At 30.7% G+C, this 16165-nt stretch overlaps 1 protein-coding gene across 2 annotated transcripts; it reads right to left on the bottom strand.

The window, feature by feature from the left end:
* Positions 1-10706: 10706 nt before the first annotated feature.
* Positions 10707-15054, bottom strand: LOC114178841 (AP2-like ethylene-responsive transcription factor ANT). Of its 2 annotated transcripts, none has more exons than XM_028064960.1 (9): positions 14384-15054; positions 13600-14272; positions 13342-13424; positions 13133-13141; positions 12908-12996; positions 12704-12777; positions 12575-12625; positions 12390-12469; positions 10707-11923 (listed from the first exon to the last, which is right to left on the bottom strand). In XM_028064960.1, exons 1-9 carry the CDS (start codon positions 14673-14675, stop codon positions 11292-11294), a joined length of 1983 nt encoding a protein of 660 aa, XP_027920761.1. In that variant the 5' UTR covers positions 14676-15054; the 3' UTR covers positions 10707-11291. The 2 variants fall into 2 exon arrangements, with proteins under 2 accessions (XP_027920761.1, XP_027920762.1); XM_028064961.1 differs by having other exon boundaries at positions 12390-12466; positions 14384-15018.
* Positions 15055-16165: the final 1111 nt, after the last annotated feature.

The raw sequence follows: 16165 nt of genomic DNA, 5'->3' as shown, positions 1-16165 counted from the left end.
AGGCCTAACCTAAGAACAAAAAAAAAAAAATCCTCTCTTTAATGAAATCAAATTTAATTTATGACTAAAAATATCTATATTAGTTTTTCGTACCACTATATACAGGAACATAAAGCAAAAAGTCCAAAAACATAAAAAACATAAACTAATTTCTAGATTTCTATAAAAAAGTCCAAAACCATAGAAACATAAACTAATTAACCTTCAAAATGTGTTATGAGTCATGATTTTCATATCTTTTAAATGTTTAGTCGCTTGTAGAATCAAGAGTCTTGAATAGATTTATTCTTCCAATATTTTGCTCCTTGCATTTGTTATAGGTACTTTAAATTGTAAAAGTTCATCTTTAAGTTCTACTTGTATGGAATCCAAAGATAGTCATCTCTCACAAGTTCATTCTTTAAAAAGGAAATTAAAAAAAAAAAAAGAACCAAAAGATAAAAATTAAGATAATTTTTTTACATTACTTAATAAATTTATGGTTTATAGGATTACACACTAAAAAATCGATAATCAAACAATATTATATGATAAATGATGAATAATAAATAAAAATATTAAAAAAAAAACACACAACTTATCTATCATGTCACACTACTAAAAATTCTCATATATATATGACAATTTTCTTCCAAATTTGTTAAAAAAAATTTGTAGAAAAATACTTTTTCGTACTATTTTTTCTAAGAATTTTAATTGATAGATAATTCCTTTGTGAGTAATTGTTTCTTATAAAAATATTAAATTCGTAAATATTCCTTACAAATTTTATTGCGAAAAGTGTTTTATACAAAATATTTTGCAAAAAAATTAACAACAATTTCCTACAATTTTTTTTTATAACAAAATTTATAAGTATTTTCTAAAAAAAAATTCAAAACAAAATTGAAAAAAAATATGATTTTTTTTAGTAGTGTCATGTAGACAATTTAATTCAATAAAATTAGGGTTTATATTGCTTGAAATACGTACATGATCACTTGAAAAAAATTATACGGTATTATTCTCCATTGTTTCTGATTTAAGAAATTGAATACTACTTATTTCTATTCAACCAATACAAGTATCAATACTTTAGATAATTTATTTAACATCCTACTTTTATTATTAAAATTTTGCATAGATTTGATCGCAAATTTTAAAAGGTTTCTTTTAAGTCCTCAATGTAAAATATATATATATATATATATATATATATATATATATATAATTTAAGTTACTTGAAAGATTAAAATAAGTGTTTTGTACTATTTAGAATTTAAGGTTTAACTTTTTTTAGTCATTCAAAATTAGTGTAGGAAAAAACAGAATCATTCTAAATTTAAAATATTAAAAATGAATTTAAACCAAAAGAATAAATGTAGGAGGTGGGTGACTACTTTATAAATGCAAAAATAGAGATGGTCATCGTAAAATAGAGTAAAATACAAACTCTTGAATGTCAATAGAGTGATAAGAAAACTAAAATCCAAACATCTAAGGTCCATTCGGTAGAAAAAATATATAAAAGGATAAAATATGGTTTTTGATCCTATCAAATTTTAGTCATTTATTTTTAATTTTTATTTCTAAAAAATGTGGAATGTTTTAATCCTTTATAATATTGATAATTCCCCTTTTATAAAATTAAAGGAAAAGTTAGTTGAATTTATGAGTTTTGGAACAATAGATATTGACAATAGAAAATTTTTCTTTTCGACCAAAGAGTTTCATTTTTCATTTGAGTTTGTTTGCGTATTATTTTCTCACACCGAATGTTTTCTTATTTTACTTAGAAAGAAAAAATATATTTTAAAATTAATAAATAATTTAAAACAAATAATAATGAGTTTAAATAAGAGTTAATGGAAAGGTAGGTTAAGTAGTGTGGTGTAGTGACGTTATGAAACACAAATAAACAAATTAGACGTTAGATATAGATAGCATACCTCGTAAGTTGTTGCATCAAGACAGATTAAGGTTGAGACATTTCCATGCATGTATATTTGTTGTCTCCCAGCATCCTAACCTACACTCATCTGAATGTCAACAAAACATCACACTTTCTGTTCGAAAAAATAATGGCATCATTTGTTTGTGTTTCTCAAAATTTAGCATATTTTCAGACAAGTTTGTAGTTTCACGACGTAATGCTTCCCCTACGATCCATTGGCTTCTATGCTGCCACACCACTTCAAAATAAAATACTGTATATGTAGCTTTAATTATGCATGAAACAGTCTTTTGGTAATTATCTCATGGAAAAATGTAGCAGAAACAAAAGCTTTAAGCGCATTTCTGTCTAAGTATAACTATAAACTAGTGATAAAAATACTTATAATTTTTTTTTTTTTGAATGAATGTTTTAGAAAGTATTTTCTAAAACATTGACTTTTGACCATGTTTTTGAAATTACGTCGCAACATGCTAGTTTGCCTCAACGTGCGGTGCAAAGGAAATATGGTGCAGTAGGAGGCGCGATGCGAGGATTTTAAATTAGGGTTTGAGGGAATATTGACCTAAGGGTAAAATGGAGATATTCAAATTTACGGGGGTGCAGGCCGAAAACATGGGAATACAGAAAGAAGAAGCCTACTGGACTTCTTCTGGTTCAGTGGATCTCAGCTCTCCGCTGGAGCAAAATAAAGGTTCTTTCTTCCTGCACTTCCAAAATTTCTTCTACACCTCCAAAATTTCTTTAAATTTTCAAAAAATCCTTTGACCATTTAAAGAAATTTGCAAACAGCACACTCTCAAAATTATGTTGACTTCCGGAAGTCAAAATGTATCACTGGAAGTCGATTTCCGGAAGTCAAAAAATATTACGGAAGTCGACTTCCGTAAGTCAAAAAATTAATTTTATTTTAAATATTTTTAATTCTTTTTAAAATTTATGTTTTCTAACTTTTAATTCTTTTAGTTTATTATTTATTATTTTATTTCTTTTTTATGTTTTCATATTTCTTAATATATATTTTAAAAAATATTAATATCTATATATAATTTTATTTTTATTTAATATACTAAAAAATAAATATAAATATAAATATAAGTAAAATTAAAATAATATTAAACATTAAATAAAAAGAACAAAAAAATAAAAAAATTATTCTCCTTCATTTAATTTTATTTAATATTTAAATTAATTTAAAAATAATAAAACTTTAAATTAAAAAAAAAGAAAAAAATATATATATGTATATTCTTCTTTTTTTTAATTTTAAATTTCATTATTTATATATATATATATATATATATATATATATTATTTTAAATATGATTCGTTTAATTCTTTTTTATTTTTATTGAAGTTTTAATAAATTATATAAAAATAAATTTAAATTTAAAAATATAAAAAGATATATAATTGAAAAAAAATTTTAAATTTGATTAAATTAAATTTTTAAATTTTAAATAAAATTAAAAATTCAAATAAAATATAAAATATTATACACATGAAATATATAAATAAAATAATTATAATAATATTAATAAATAAATAAACAAAAATAATTTAAATTAAAATAGTAAAACTTTACCTAAAAACAGAATATATATATATATATATATATATATATATATATATATATATATATATATAGATATATAGATATATAGATATATAAATATACATTTTTTTTAAATTTAAAGTTTTATTATTTTAATTTAAATTATTTTTCATTTTTATTTTTCATTTTTTTATTTAGCATTTTTTTTAATTATTTTTTATTTTCTAAAATATTTATTTTTAAAATTTATATATTTTATAATTTTTAATACGTGTTTTAAGAAACAAAATAAAATAAAAGGTAGAAAACATAAATTTTTAAAAAGATTAAAATATTTAAAATAAAATTAATTTTTTGATTTCCGAAAGTCGACTTTCCGTAATGTTTTTTGATTTCTGGAAGTCAGACATCCGGTAATAGTTGACTTCCAGTAATGATTTTTGACTTCCGGAAGTCGACTTCCGGTAATGATTTTTGACTTCCGAAAGTCGACTTATGGGGATATATTTTGACTTTCGGAAGTCGACATCCGGAAGTAATTTTGGGGGTGTGATGTTCGTGAATTTTCTTAAATGGTTAAAGGATTTTTTGAGAATTTAAAGAAATTTTGGAGATGAAAAAGAAATGTTTGGAGGTGTAGGAAGAAAGACCCCAAAATAAAAACAGTGAGCCCATTTATGCAGAGTAGGCCCAATCAATTATCATTAACAACCAAGAGATTTTTTTTACCATATGTCCAGTTGTGAGGGTTTTTGACAAGCTTTCCTGTAGTGATACACAATTTATAGCCATCATTATATAAAGAAAACGATGGAAAAATTTAATAAAATGAAAATGAATTCAATGGTTTGTATTGAATCTAAAAAGAAAATGAAGCAATGCATTACGTTTTCACGCTACAAAAGAAAAGAAAAAGCAAAACAATTGAAGGAATAACCATCTAGTTCGACAATAAGTGCATTACTGATCATCAAATGCATTTATAAGAAGAGTTTGAATTTTTATTTTACTTGAAAAAGAATAGTTAAAAAAGTTATTTTGGTGGCTTTAAACAAAATTCATTATCAGTATTTTTAGTCATATCTATAATTAATAGCTGTAAAAGCAAAACGCAAGCAAGGCTGGTGCTGGTGATTAAAGTGGTTGATAATACAAAAGTACAGGGACCATCCAACTCCAAAAGGCCCAAATTGACTTTGTAATTAATTATGGGTCACCTCCAAAATTTCTTCTACACCTCCAAAAATATTATAAATCCTAAAATTACCTTTTGATCATTTAATTAAAGTTACGCACGTCACATCCCAAAATTATTTCCGGATGTCGACTTTCGATGAAGAATACTTTCGGAAGTCAATTTTTTGAAGTCAAAATATATAACCGAGAGTTAAAATATATTATCGAAAGTTGATTTCCGAAAGTCAAATTATATTACCGGAAGTCGACTTTTCGGATGTCAAAATATATAATCGAAAGTCAACTTCCGGAAGTCAAAATATATTACCGGAAGTCAACTTCCGAAACTCAAAATATATTACCGGAAGTTGACTTCCGAAAGTCAAAATATATTACGGAAGTCGACTTCCGAAAGTCAAAACATGTAACCGGAAGTCAATTTCCGGAAATCAAAATATATTACCGAAAATTGACTTTTGGAAATCAAAATATATTATCGAAAAATCGACTTTCGGAAGTTAAAATATATTACCGAAAGTCGACTTCCGGAAGTCAAAATATATTATCAGGAGTCGACTTCTGGTAATATTACTTTTTGGGTGTAGATGATCAAAGTTAAAAAAGTATTTTAGGTAGTTTTGTAAAATTTGGAGATGCTAAAGAAATTGTTGGAGGTAAAACAACCTTAATTATTGCAATCTTGGGGACTTCATCATATTATATGGAAGAAAATAATAATAAAAAAAATTAATGTCTGTGTTAGTGGTTTGTGGGTTCATCTGCCAATATGCTGGCATAAACAACCAAGATTAACCTCTCTTCATCCATGATAAATGTTGTGTAAGACTATAAATAATATTAAAATAAATTTTGTTTTCTTTTTTTAGGGTAATATTAATTATACTTTTTCACTAATATTATAATAATTATTATAATAAATGTTTTTAAAATGTAGGACTATGCATATGTTAGTGTTACTTAACATAAGCTAATGAAAGATGAGTTGAGTTTACGTAATGATATTTTTACCTTTTTATTTTTCATTTAGTTGTTAGTTAATTTGTTGGGAAAAAATAACATAGTTTACTAGGTTCAACAATATTTATTGCATATTTTTAATTTCTATATAAAAGCTTTAAAATAAACAAAAACAAATGTGGGAACTATTATTTTAGCTGTGAATGTAATATACTCTAAGGCTAATTTTGTATAATTGTTAGTTTTTTTTTTTTTCATTACTGTTTTGGTATGCATAAGGAACTTAAAGTCTTGTCATGAAAGTCAAGTATTATAGTTTTTAGAAGAAAAAGAAAATACTGACTAGTGCCCTTTATGCGACTGGTTTGAGTGAAATGTTTTACGGAAACGCATCAAAATATACTTTTCTATAACGTACTCATATAATTTTCAATAAAAACTTTCTCTTTTCAACAAGACCTATATTTTGATTGTGAATGTTAATTTCCATTAGCCAATGTGAATATATACATAAACTTTATTTAACCCACGCCTTACTGTTATTATATTATGTACCGGATTAGGGATGTCAACGGGGTGGTAGGGTACGGGTAGTAGCTCTCTCGTACCTTACTCGCTGGATAAATATTTGTCTCGTACCCGTATTCATATCCGTCGGGTATCCGTTATGCGGGTACCCGTCTATTTTTTTCATATCCGCAGGTATCCACGGGTATCCGCGGGTATTTACAAAAATATTTTAAAAAATAAATATTTAACCATAATTAGTGCTTAGATCAACAAGTCCCCTTTCTCCGATTGATTCTTGAAAAAAAACAAATAAAAAATCACTACCAATTTATATTGTAGTTTATTTTTGAATAAAATATTAAAGAAATTACTAACTTCATCGATGTCCACCTCTTGCAACATTGTATAAAGTTTCATGTTGTCCAATTTTAATCTAGAAGAGCCTTAAAACATAAGAAGTTCAGTAAAAATTTCTAACAATCACTTAATTAAAATATCTAAGTAAAAGTGTTAATTTCATTACCTTCGTTGGTCCATAACCAGTCTTAGAGACACATCAATACCTCCACAGTATATGGAAGTAATTTACTCATTTGTGGGGTAAGAATCTGACCACCATTATTGGATGAAGACTCATAATGTTGTTTACTAATATATATATATATATATATATATATATATATATATATATATATATAAAATGTAAAGTATCCACGGGTACAGATACTATGATACCCGTACCCGCCCCGTTAACATGCGGATATCAAAAATACCCATACCCGCGGGTAGCGGATATCCATTTTTAATATTTATTTTTTACCCGTCACGAATTTTATTCTCGGGTACGGAATTTTTTGACATCCCTATACCGGATCATTGAGGTACACATGCATACCAACAACAAAGGAAAAAAGTTATTGTTTCTACACTTTAAAGGTTTTCTAATACTTTATTTTTGGTCGGAGGATTAAAAAATAGGCAGGAAAATTCAATCCATTTACGTACATGAACCGAAGTGAATGTATGGACAAAATTTTGAAATGATTATAGCGATACATGTACCTGTACATACTCTTTTGGCAGAATATTTATTCAAATTTCACGTCGATTAATATAAAAAGGAGAACAATAGAAAAATATTATAAAAATAAAGATTTTGTTTTTTTTTAAATCAGTATTTATCAAAATCTTACATAAAGTAATATATAAAAACGAGAAAAATTACACTAAGATTTATCATTTTGGTCCATAAAAGTGCATTATGAAATACCAAATCACGATAGATTTCTGTGTGTTTTTTTATTTATATTTTTTCTCACGTTAAATTTCCTACTTTTATTTATTTGTCTATTTTTATTTGTAGGTTTGCTTTATATTAGTTTCTTAAAGCGTGATTTCCCTACACTCCTTTTGTCGTTTATGTAGAAATTGTGATAAGATCCGATACATTACCTTTAATCATGATAATATTTTGGCTTCAAATAACCAAAAGCTTGATAATAAGCCCAAACTTATATATTTTCATATCTCTTAATTTTGACTTGTTTATATTATTTTGGTAAGGACAGGTGTTGACTATAGTTAATTTGCTGTCATTACAGCTATACAGAAGAAGAAGCATAAAAGTAAAAAGTGTGTTTAATTTCCAATGATACCAAATCTTGTGATTTAACCATGAGCACGAAAATGCAGGATTCGTGAATTTATTAGAATTGAGTGGCCGTACAGTGTGGTAATGGCTCCAGATATTGCTGTGCATGGTTCATCTTTATTGACTTCATAATGTGTCACTCTCTTGATTCTGTCCACGTTGATTTTGCCGTCGGCATGCTTCTCTTTTACATGTTTTGTTTCCTCTGCTTTTTGCCTAGTAAGGGTATTTCGCTACCATATGCAAACTTTATCTTTTCAAATTTGGGAGGCCACGCCCACTTAATTAAAGCCAAAAGGAAAAAACCAAAGCTACTATTTTTTCACCACCACCAAGTTCTTGGTGGTGTAGTCTTCACATTAAATATTCACTCACATAGTATATTAATACGCGTGAACGATTATTGGGTACTTTCGATTTCCTTTTCAAACCATTAATAAGTTTTCAGTATCTACACACATTATACAAGCTTTTCAGAATAACCGTACTTGTGATGGTATATATATTGAAGGCGTGGATACGTATGCAGAATATACTGCTGAGAAGAAGAGAAGAAGAGAAGAGAAATAACTGCTATGCATAATTGTCTTTTGGCCTCAGAATCACACGTATCATAACTTAGGGTCATTATTTCCCCCGAGGGGATACTAATCATGTTAGAGATCTATGCATTGTTGCTACATTTTCCCCACCATTTCAAAATATCACTCACTTTTATTTCATAGTTTTTGTCACTTTAAAAACTCATCATGACCACACTTTAACTCTCCCTCAATCACAATATTCTAGTTAAAGAGGGTTGTTTTAAGATATATACATTACTTTAATCATAAAGTAATTTATAATAAAGTATTGAACAAAAATCAACCAGTCTTTAATGTTACATAATTATTTAATTTATGAGAATCATTAATATAACTCAATTAATTGTGATGTAAAGATGAGTGGAAACTATGATGACTCCAGACTTCCTGATAATTTTGCTCTTGCAACAACTGTTGAGTAAAGGAGAATACTTCTAATGATTACTTTTTATTAGACCTAAAAAATAACTCTTAGAAATCATTTGAAGTAATTGAAATTTTTGTAATTATAAAGTATTCTCTTTTGATAATTAATTTTTTTTTTCATTTAAGACTCTAAAAAAGAAAAGAGACAAAAATAAAAGTTAAATAGTTCAGAGAAAAAAAAATCTAAATATAGAAACCTCAAAATTTATTACATTCACTTTCCATTTTTTTTATAACTTTCGTTATTGTGTTAAAAAAATAATACTTACATATATTCACTTAAATTTGCACTCATTTAATTTGTATTTGGAAAGAAAAAAATTCTCGAATCAAGTTTAGAATGACTTTCTCATTAACTCCCTCTTGTCGAGCAATACTTTACATGGACTCCAATCAATAATCTTCAGGCATTGACAATCATTCAAATTTAGATTGTAACCTTTGTGTTTCATGTCTCCGTGATTGTTCATCTTCGCAATGAAGTGAATTGTTTTCAGTATATAGAGTTTATTATATGACCTCTCATATCCTATAATTATATGATCACTATTATTCCATAAGTTCGCATCCTAATTAAGTTCACACAAAATTTTCCATATCAAAATGCAAACTTAAGTATATATTGTACTTGAGAATTCAAAGCTTGTAAGATATATGGTAGAATTCAAACTCCATAATATAAAAATATTTAACATAACTCAAAAGTTACAATAAAGAAATGACAAAAGAAAAAAAGAAGAAGAAGACTTACCATTATACAAGCAACTTTAAATTATGATGTTTTAATCAAATTTGCTAACATGGAAACTATTAAAAAAGTTGGAGATAAATTGAAAGAGGATTTCAAGGCCAAACTTAATCACAAACAAAAAAATTACATTGTTTTAAGGGTACAATAAAGAGTCCAAGCAAATAATCTTTACATAATCTTTAGATGCATAAAATCCGTATTGATAAGGATCTTAAATTTGAGGTGTTACCTAAGTGAAATTTGGATTAAACGCAAATAAAGGACCAAGCGATAAACTATCAAATAATTTGAACAATATACCAAATGTTAAGGACCAAATGCTAAAGATTTAATTGGTGGTATATCAAACAATGATTTTGAGTACATGTTAAAGACAACAACTCAATAAAAGATGTCTATGACACATGTAACACAGCTTCATTAAAGTCTCTTGACAATGCTAAAATCACTAAAAAAGAAAGATTAAAGATTGTCATGTAGGAGAAGATACAAATGAATGAAAAGATTAATAAATTACAACTCACAGATAAACTCACTCGTAAAAAAGTGATTGGTGTGGATTTACAAAAGCAAACTAAACTCTTACGATATGTAGACAAAGTCAAAGCAAGATTGGTACTTAAAGTGTATTTTTAATGACATGGAGTATATTAGTATGATACTTTTACTCTAGTTGTCATGCATGATACTATGAGGTGGATGGAATTGAAAAATGTTCCATTTAATGTTAAGTTAGCCTTTATTATATCATGAGATACTTTATCATAATATCACAGTGATATTATAAAATCTGACAATAAATTACTATATCACAAAATATTTATCTTTGAAGATATTTCATAATACTTTGTGACATTTACACTAAATAATAAACATAACTATATAAACCTATAAAATCAATTATTGAAATTCATTTGAAATTGTTAAAATTTATGTAACTATAAAACATTCCCTTTATGATAAAATATTTGTTGTCTGTTTTACTCTCATATTTGTGGCACTAAAAGTTCTGTATAAAGACACACCGTTCACAGACGAGGATGCTGTTAAGGGCCAATCTAATTATTAGTGGTTATAAAATAATAAAAGAAAGATGTGAAAAGTTTTCCAACTATGTGGCTTTCCTTAAGGTAGCAGACAAATTGTAATACGATAGATGGCATTAAGTCATCAATGAAATAACATAAAGTGATTCAGAAGGAATCTAATTTTGCACCCACTGCCTTTTGTTTGAATTAGGTAAGGGAATATCTGCTGCCTTTAGACAAAGTTAAGCAAGAAAAGGTGGGAGTAATCATCACCCTGGACGTGGAGAATCAGTAGCCATGACGTGATCAACAGGATCATTACGGTCAAAGGGACACAATTTGAGCTGGGTCATGTACTTAGGAGGACCAGTAATGTTCCAACTAATGATGTCTGGTGTCTCCCCCCCCATATTGCCTTAATAATTTCACCTTCTCAATCATAACCTTCTTATACCCTTCTCCTCCATTTCTATCCACGACTCCACAAAATCTGGCCACAACGATAGCAAAATGAAAATTCAGGAGTTCTTTACTAGGACAATGTTAACATGTAGCTGTTTAAAGTTTAAACTTGCGGATAATATTTAAACCCTCAATTTTACTTGCAACAACAACCCCTTCTATTGTGTTGTCCACGCATGCAAAAGGATTGAAATTTTACTTGAGAGAACAAAAATAAAAGGACTATGAAACTATGAACTATGCATCTGTCCAAGCAGCAAAAACTGGCATCTGAGGCAAAGAAAGGGCAGGCCTCAAATGGGGTGAAGGATCCCAAGAATTCACGTTGTTTGGATTGGTAGACAATAGTTTTGACGCAGTTGAAGGCATTCCAGAGAGCATTGGCAAGCTTGTCTTATCAGGGCTACCTTCTCTTGAGCTATTCAAACTTGTGGCCAGTGAAGAAGGATTTGATACATGCGTTCTCACCTTACTTGATTCCTCTACTTCTTGATGAAACATGTTGTCCAAAGCCACTGAGAAGGATTGCTTAGTTCTGTCACTCTCAATTCCAGGTGGATTCTGGTCAAGTTGTTGAGAGGATTGATAGAGAGCCATCTTCCACTGATCATTTTGACTTTCACAGCTCTTCTGCATTAGAATAGCTTCTTCAGTATCATCATACGCAGAAGACTTATGATTATGATCAATATACTGAGTTCCACTGTCTGTCTCTCTGTTGCGCCTAGCTAGCTCACTGCTAAGAAGGTTGCTGCTTGCCATGATTTTCTCCACGTCATATCTTGTTATGTCAAAGTTGGTTACAGCATTCACTCCTCGGAATTTTATAGCAGCAATGTCATAGGCTTCAGCTGCTTCCTCTTGTGTACCTAGAGTTTGATTTCAATAACACTAATTATTAGCTTTTTGTGCCAACATTGGATATTCTTTTTTTTTCTCTCTTCGGTCTAGTACAAACACTTTGGAAAGTGACGTTTGGTAAAATACTTGAGTTCAGTGTTCTCTATGCTACAGACATTGGATAAAATTTTACTTAAGTGAACTATTCAGATTTAAAGTTGTTATTGTCTATCAGTAGCATTAATAAAAAGTGTCTCTCCGGGACTAACAGTCCTCTACAATATTTATTAAAGTGACTTATGATCAGCTTTATTGTGGCTGAAAAGATGGGCATCCTTAGAGAACATGAAAGAATAGGTTTTCAAAGTCATAAAGCGCCCTCTCTGTCGCATCCTACCATGGGAAACATGGTAATTGGTACATGAACACGTTGAGAGAACAAAAAAAACGGACATTAATTCAGTGGAAGAAAAGAGTTATTATGAAAGAACTTACTGAAGGTTCCAAGATATAGATCTTTGTTTCCAGCCACTCTACCAATTCGTGCTTGCCACCTTCCATGTTGGTGGTGTCTGCTACCAAGTGAACCAAGTTTGAAAAACTTCAGACATTTTAATTGAAGATATACAAAATTTATATTACTAATTATATGTACTATAAGTAATTGTTAGCTAGGAGACCTTGTTACTCCTCTGTACATGGAAGCCCCTCTTGAGAATCCGCTGCTTTTTCTGAATTGACAAAGTTGATGGAAGTTATGAATAAGTAAAATAGATGTTTACTGAAGATAAATAGCAACAAGATTTTACCTTCTTAAATGAGCAACATACTCCTGTCTCGTCATGTTCTTCATTTCCTCAAGTTCATTTTGATAATTTTCCAACTGTTAGAAGAGAATGTAAAAGAAAAAGGATGTGGTAAGATTATTATTTTATTCTCTGTTATGAACTAGACCACACAACTTGAGTGGAGGAGACATGAAAGAGAAGGGAGAAACAAATTATTTTTATTACAGGGAAGTTTATGTGAGTGGAGGGTCCCCAATACTTGAGTGCGGCCAGATCATAAGCTCTCGCAGCTTTTTCTTCCATATCATAACCCCCTAAAATCAAAAGTTTGGAATGACTTGAATAAACATAAATTTTCCTCTTTTGTTATGGTCATAAGCAAAATATTAAATGATATCTATCTTTAACTGTCTTGCGAATCTAAGCTCTGGGAGTTTCAAGAAGACTTACCTAGATAAACTGAGGTTCATCGTATATTTGAGTGGCATCCCCCGGGAAGTAAAGATAGAAACCAAAAAGAATAGTGAGTGATATCTAAAGAATTGCAGATCTTTGCTTCAAAGAACAGTGGAACTCAATAGATGGATATGTTGGACCTAACAAAATGCACAAGAAAAATAATAAAGATAAAGTGATGGGGGAATATAACCCTTTCTTACCTTGTCTTCCTTTCCTGCTTTGGCCCTCTTTCTTGCAGCTGTTGTCCCATAGATGAGCTTCATACCTACCAGTCCACCTATGTCTGATGGACATACACACTTTAGAAATAAAGAGAAACAATAAACCAAAAAACACAAAAAAGGGACATGAACTGTTAAATGTGCTCACGCATGATATTAAACAAACAACTGACCTATAGCTTTATTCATTCAAAATGCATAAACATATTAGTGCGGTGTAGGCAGAAGAAAACAAACCTTGTCACGCCTCTATATTGAGAGGTTCTTTGTCCAAAGGTGTCAATGGACTTCCTATGAATTATTTGCTTCTGGTCAACCTTTTCAGGTCCCCTTTTCTTTGTATCCATGGCAACAGAATCAATGACAGCAGGTGATGTGCGGTGCGAACTAGTGACACAACTGGACTGTGAGCTAGGACTCATGGACAAGCTTAAAGACTGCAAATCCCCATAAGCCATTGATCCAATGGACCCTGATTCACCTCCATTTTCCTCCACAGGAACAATCAACTTTGAGTCCTGTGCATGGCTAGTTTGGAAGTTCCTTACTCCCCAACTCTTAAGACCAGGAGAAGGAACTCCATCATCACCCATGTTTGGAACCTGAAGATTGCTGTCTGAGGTTTGACTTTGCTTCGACCCTTCTAACATCATATCATGGTTTCTCAAGGTAGAGTAATATGATAAGTGTTGGGCCTGAAGCTCTTGGTGATGTTGTTGTTGAGTGGTAATGTGTTGGACATGGTTTTGGAAAGTTTGGTTATTTGGGTCACGGCGTGAGGATTGGTTGTAAAACACACTGTCTAGGCTCAGAGGAATTGTTTCTGTGACACTACATTCATAGTGAGGGGTCCCCATCGCTTCCCCACCTAAGAAATTCTCCAGTTTTGGAGTTGATGTAGTAGCCATTGCTTCACAAAAATAGATAAAAACAGTGGTCAAGAGAGGCAACAATTAGTATAGTGCACACTAAAAAACAAGTCTCCGAAAACAAGAGAATGTAGGAAAAGTTTTGGACTAACCTTGTGTTTGTGACCTGCTCAGAGCTTCCATTCCATAGAGAGAGCCATCAGATTTGAGGGGCATGATAGGCAAAGCTGAATACAATCCAACATTTTCAGCTTCAAGTCCATAGTAGAAGCCGTAGTTATTAAGTGGTGCAGTGTGATAAAAACTTGTAGGAACCACATCAGCAGCAGAGGAAGGTTGCGGGTGTGAAGCAACACCCACGTTCATTTGAGGAGAGAGTGAAAAACCCAACCAGTTATTTTGATTATTAAGGTCAACAGAGTCATCATTTTCCATGCTCTTCATTTTCTCTCAACCAACACTCACTTGCTCCTTCACCAAACAAGAGAAATATATCTGTCTAAATATTCAACGGGAAACAATATCCACTCTCTAATCTCCCCACCCCACCTCTTGGACCAGTTTCTTTTCCTTCAGTTTTTTGTAAATAAATAATTTTGGTCACAAAACTGAGTGGTCTAAATCTAAGAAACAAGGTAAAGAAATCTATGCAGATCCTGCGGGCAACTGCATCATCTATAAGCTTTTTCTCTCTCTCCTTGTATACGAGTGTGTTGGCGTGTATGTATATAAGGGTGTCTCGGTGGACACATTTCTAAAGGGAACAAAGCAAGTTCCTTTAAACTAAACAAAAAGAATGTGTTCCAGCAAGCAATGCTTGGCATCCTTCCCGCATTCCATGGGGATCCGTGTATGAGAAAGACCTTCGCTTTTGCTTTATTCTACGCTCCCTCCTTTCCTTTTCTCTTTTATGTAACACTCCTTAGTCCATAGACCTTAGTCACTCTCATATTGAAGTAATAATACCAATTAGTTATTGTTATCTAAAAAAGACCCTTGTGCTGCATCCAACAACACCAAATGCAGAGGCCTCATTTTTGCACAATGGATGCAAATGCAACTTCAAACACTCAAACCAACTCCATCTCAAATTTATTGTTCACGCTCACACAGTAACACATACAAACTACTAACAGGGTGCACATCACTAATACATATTTTATGTTGTATACACACAAATAAAGGTTCATTTAATGTGATGGGGCTTCCTATTCGGCTTGGTTGGTTGGTTTTGGGAGGATGAGTTGCTGAGAAGCTTGAATAGGGTTTCACGGGCCATGGACAACGTGTCCCTCCTTCCAGTCACTTCAAAACAGTTTGCAGATCCTGCTCTGCTATGGACCCCTACAACAACTTTGCAACTACAGGACAGGTATCTGCCACCCGAGAGTTATAGGGGTTGGCTCTTACGACGTCGGTTCTTTAAAGTCCAATTTTCTTGTCCTTCACTGCAAATAACCTCTGCTGTGCTGTGGGCTACCTAGTCTCTCCTTTTTGCCCATGATTTTCAAACGCACATTTACCACTTCCCCTTCCTGCAATACACACCCAATTACACACACATTTCAAATTTCAACCACTGCCAGTGACTTTCTTTCGTCCATTTGGCTCTTTCTTCCAACTGGGGTCATCTCAATTTCCTGAATTACACACTGTGATTAGATTTTTGGAATTTCTCTGACCTCATTAAAATGCTAATTAATCGTTACTTCTTCAATTACAATCTTTCATAACATTTTGTGACTCTGACACTATGTTTCTTAAGGATCAAAATCAAGGACTCTTACGCATTCAGTGGAGCCACGTTTATCTTAAACCGAACCGGAATGGCACAACAGTTACAGATATCAGAATGAAACCTGATCCATGATGTAACCGCAATTTAAAATCTTACTTTATTAGTTATTAATGTTTGTAGTTCTATAAACAGCCAT

This window comes from Vigna unguiculata, chromosome 3 (genome assembly GCF_004118075.2).
Source record: "Vigna unguiculata cultivar IT97K-499-35 chromosome 3, ASM411807v1, whole genome shotgun sequence".
Classification (NCBI taxonomy): domain Eukaryota; kingdom Viridiplantae; phylum Streptophyta; class Magnoliopsida; order Fabales; family Fabaceae; genus Vigna; species Vigna unguiculata.
Note: the sequence above shows the minus strand (reverse complement) of the source record. Positions and strands in the feature narration are given on the sequence as shown.

Coding starts and splice junctions, on each gene's coding strand:
- LOC114178841 (XM_028064960.1), bottom strand. CDS start 14,675: ATGAAGAGCATGGAAAATGATGACTCTGTTGACCTTAATAATCAAAAT. Junction 14,273..14,383: donor GAGCAGGTCACAAACACAAG/GTTAGTCCAAAA, acceptor ATTTTTGTGAAG/CAATGGCTACTACATCAACT. Junction 12,778..12,907: donor CCACTCACATAAACTTCCCT/GTAATAAAAATA, acceptor CTCTTCTAACAG/TTGGAAAATTATCAAAATGA.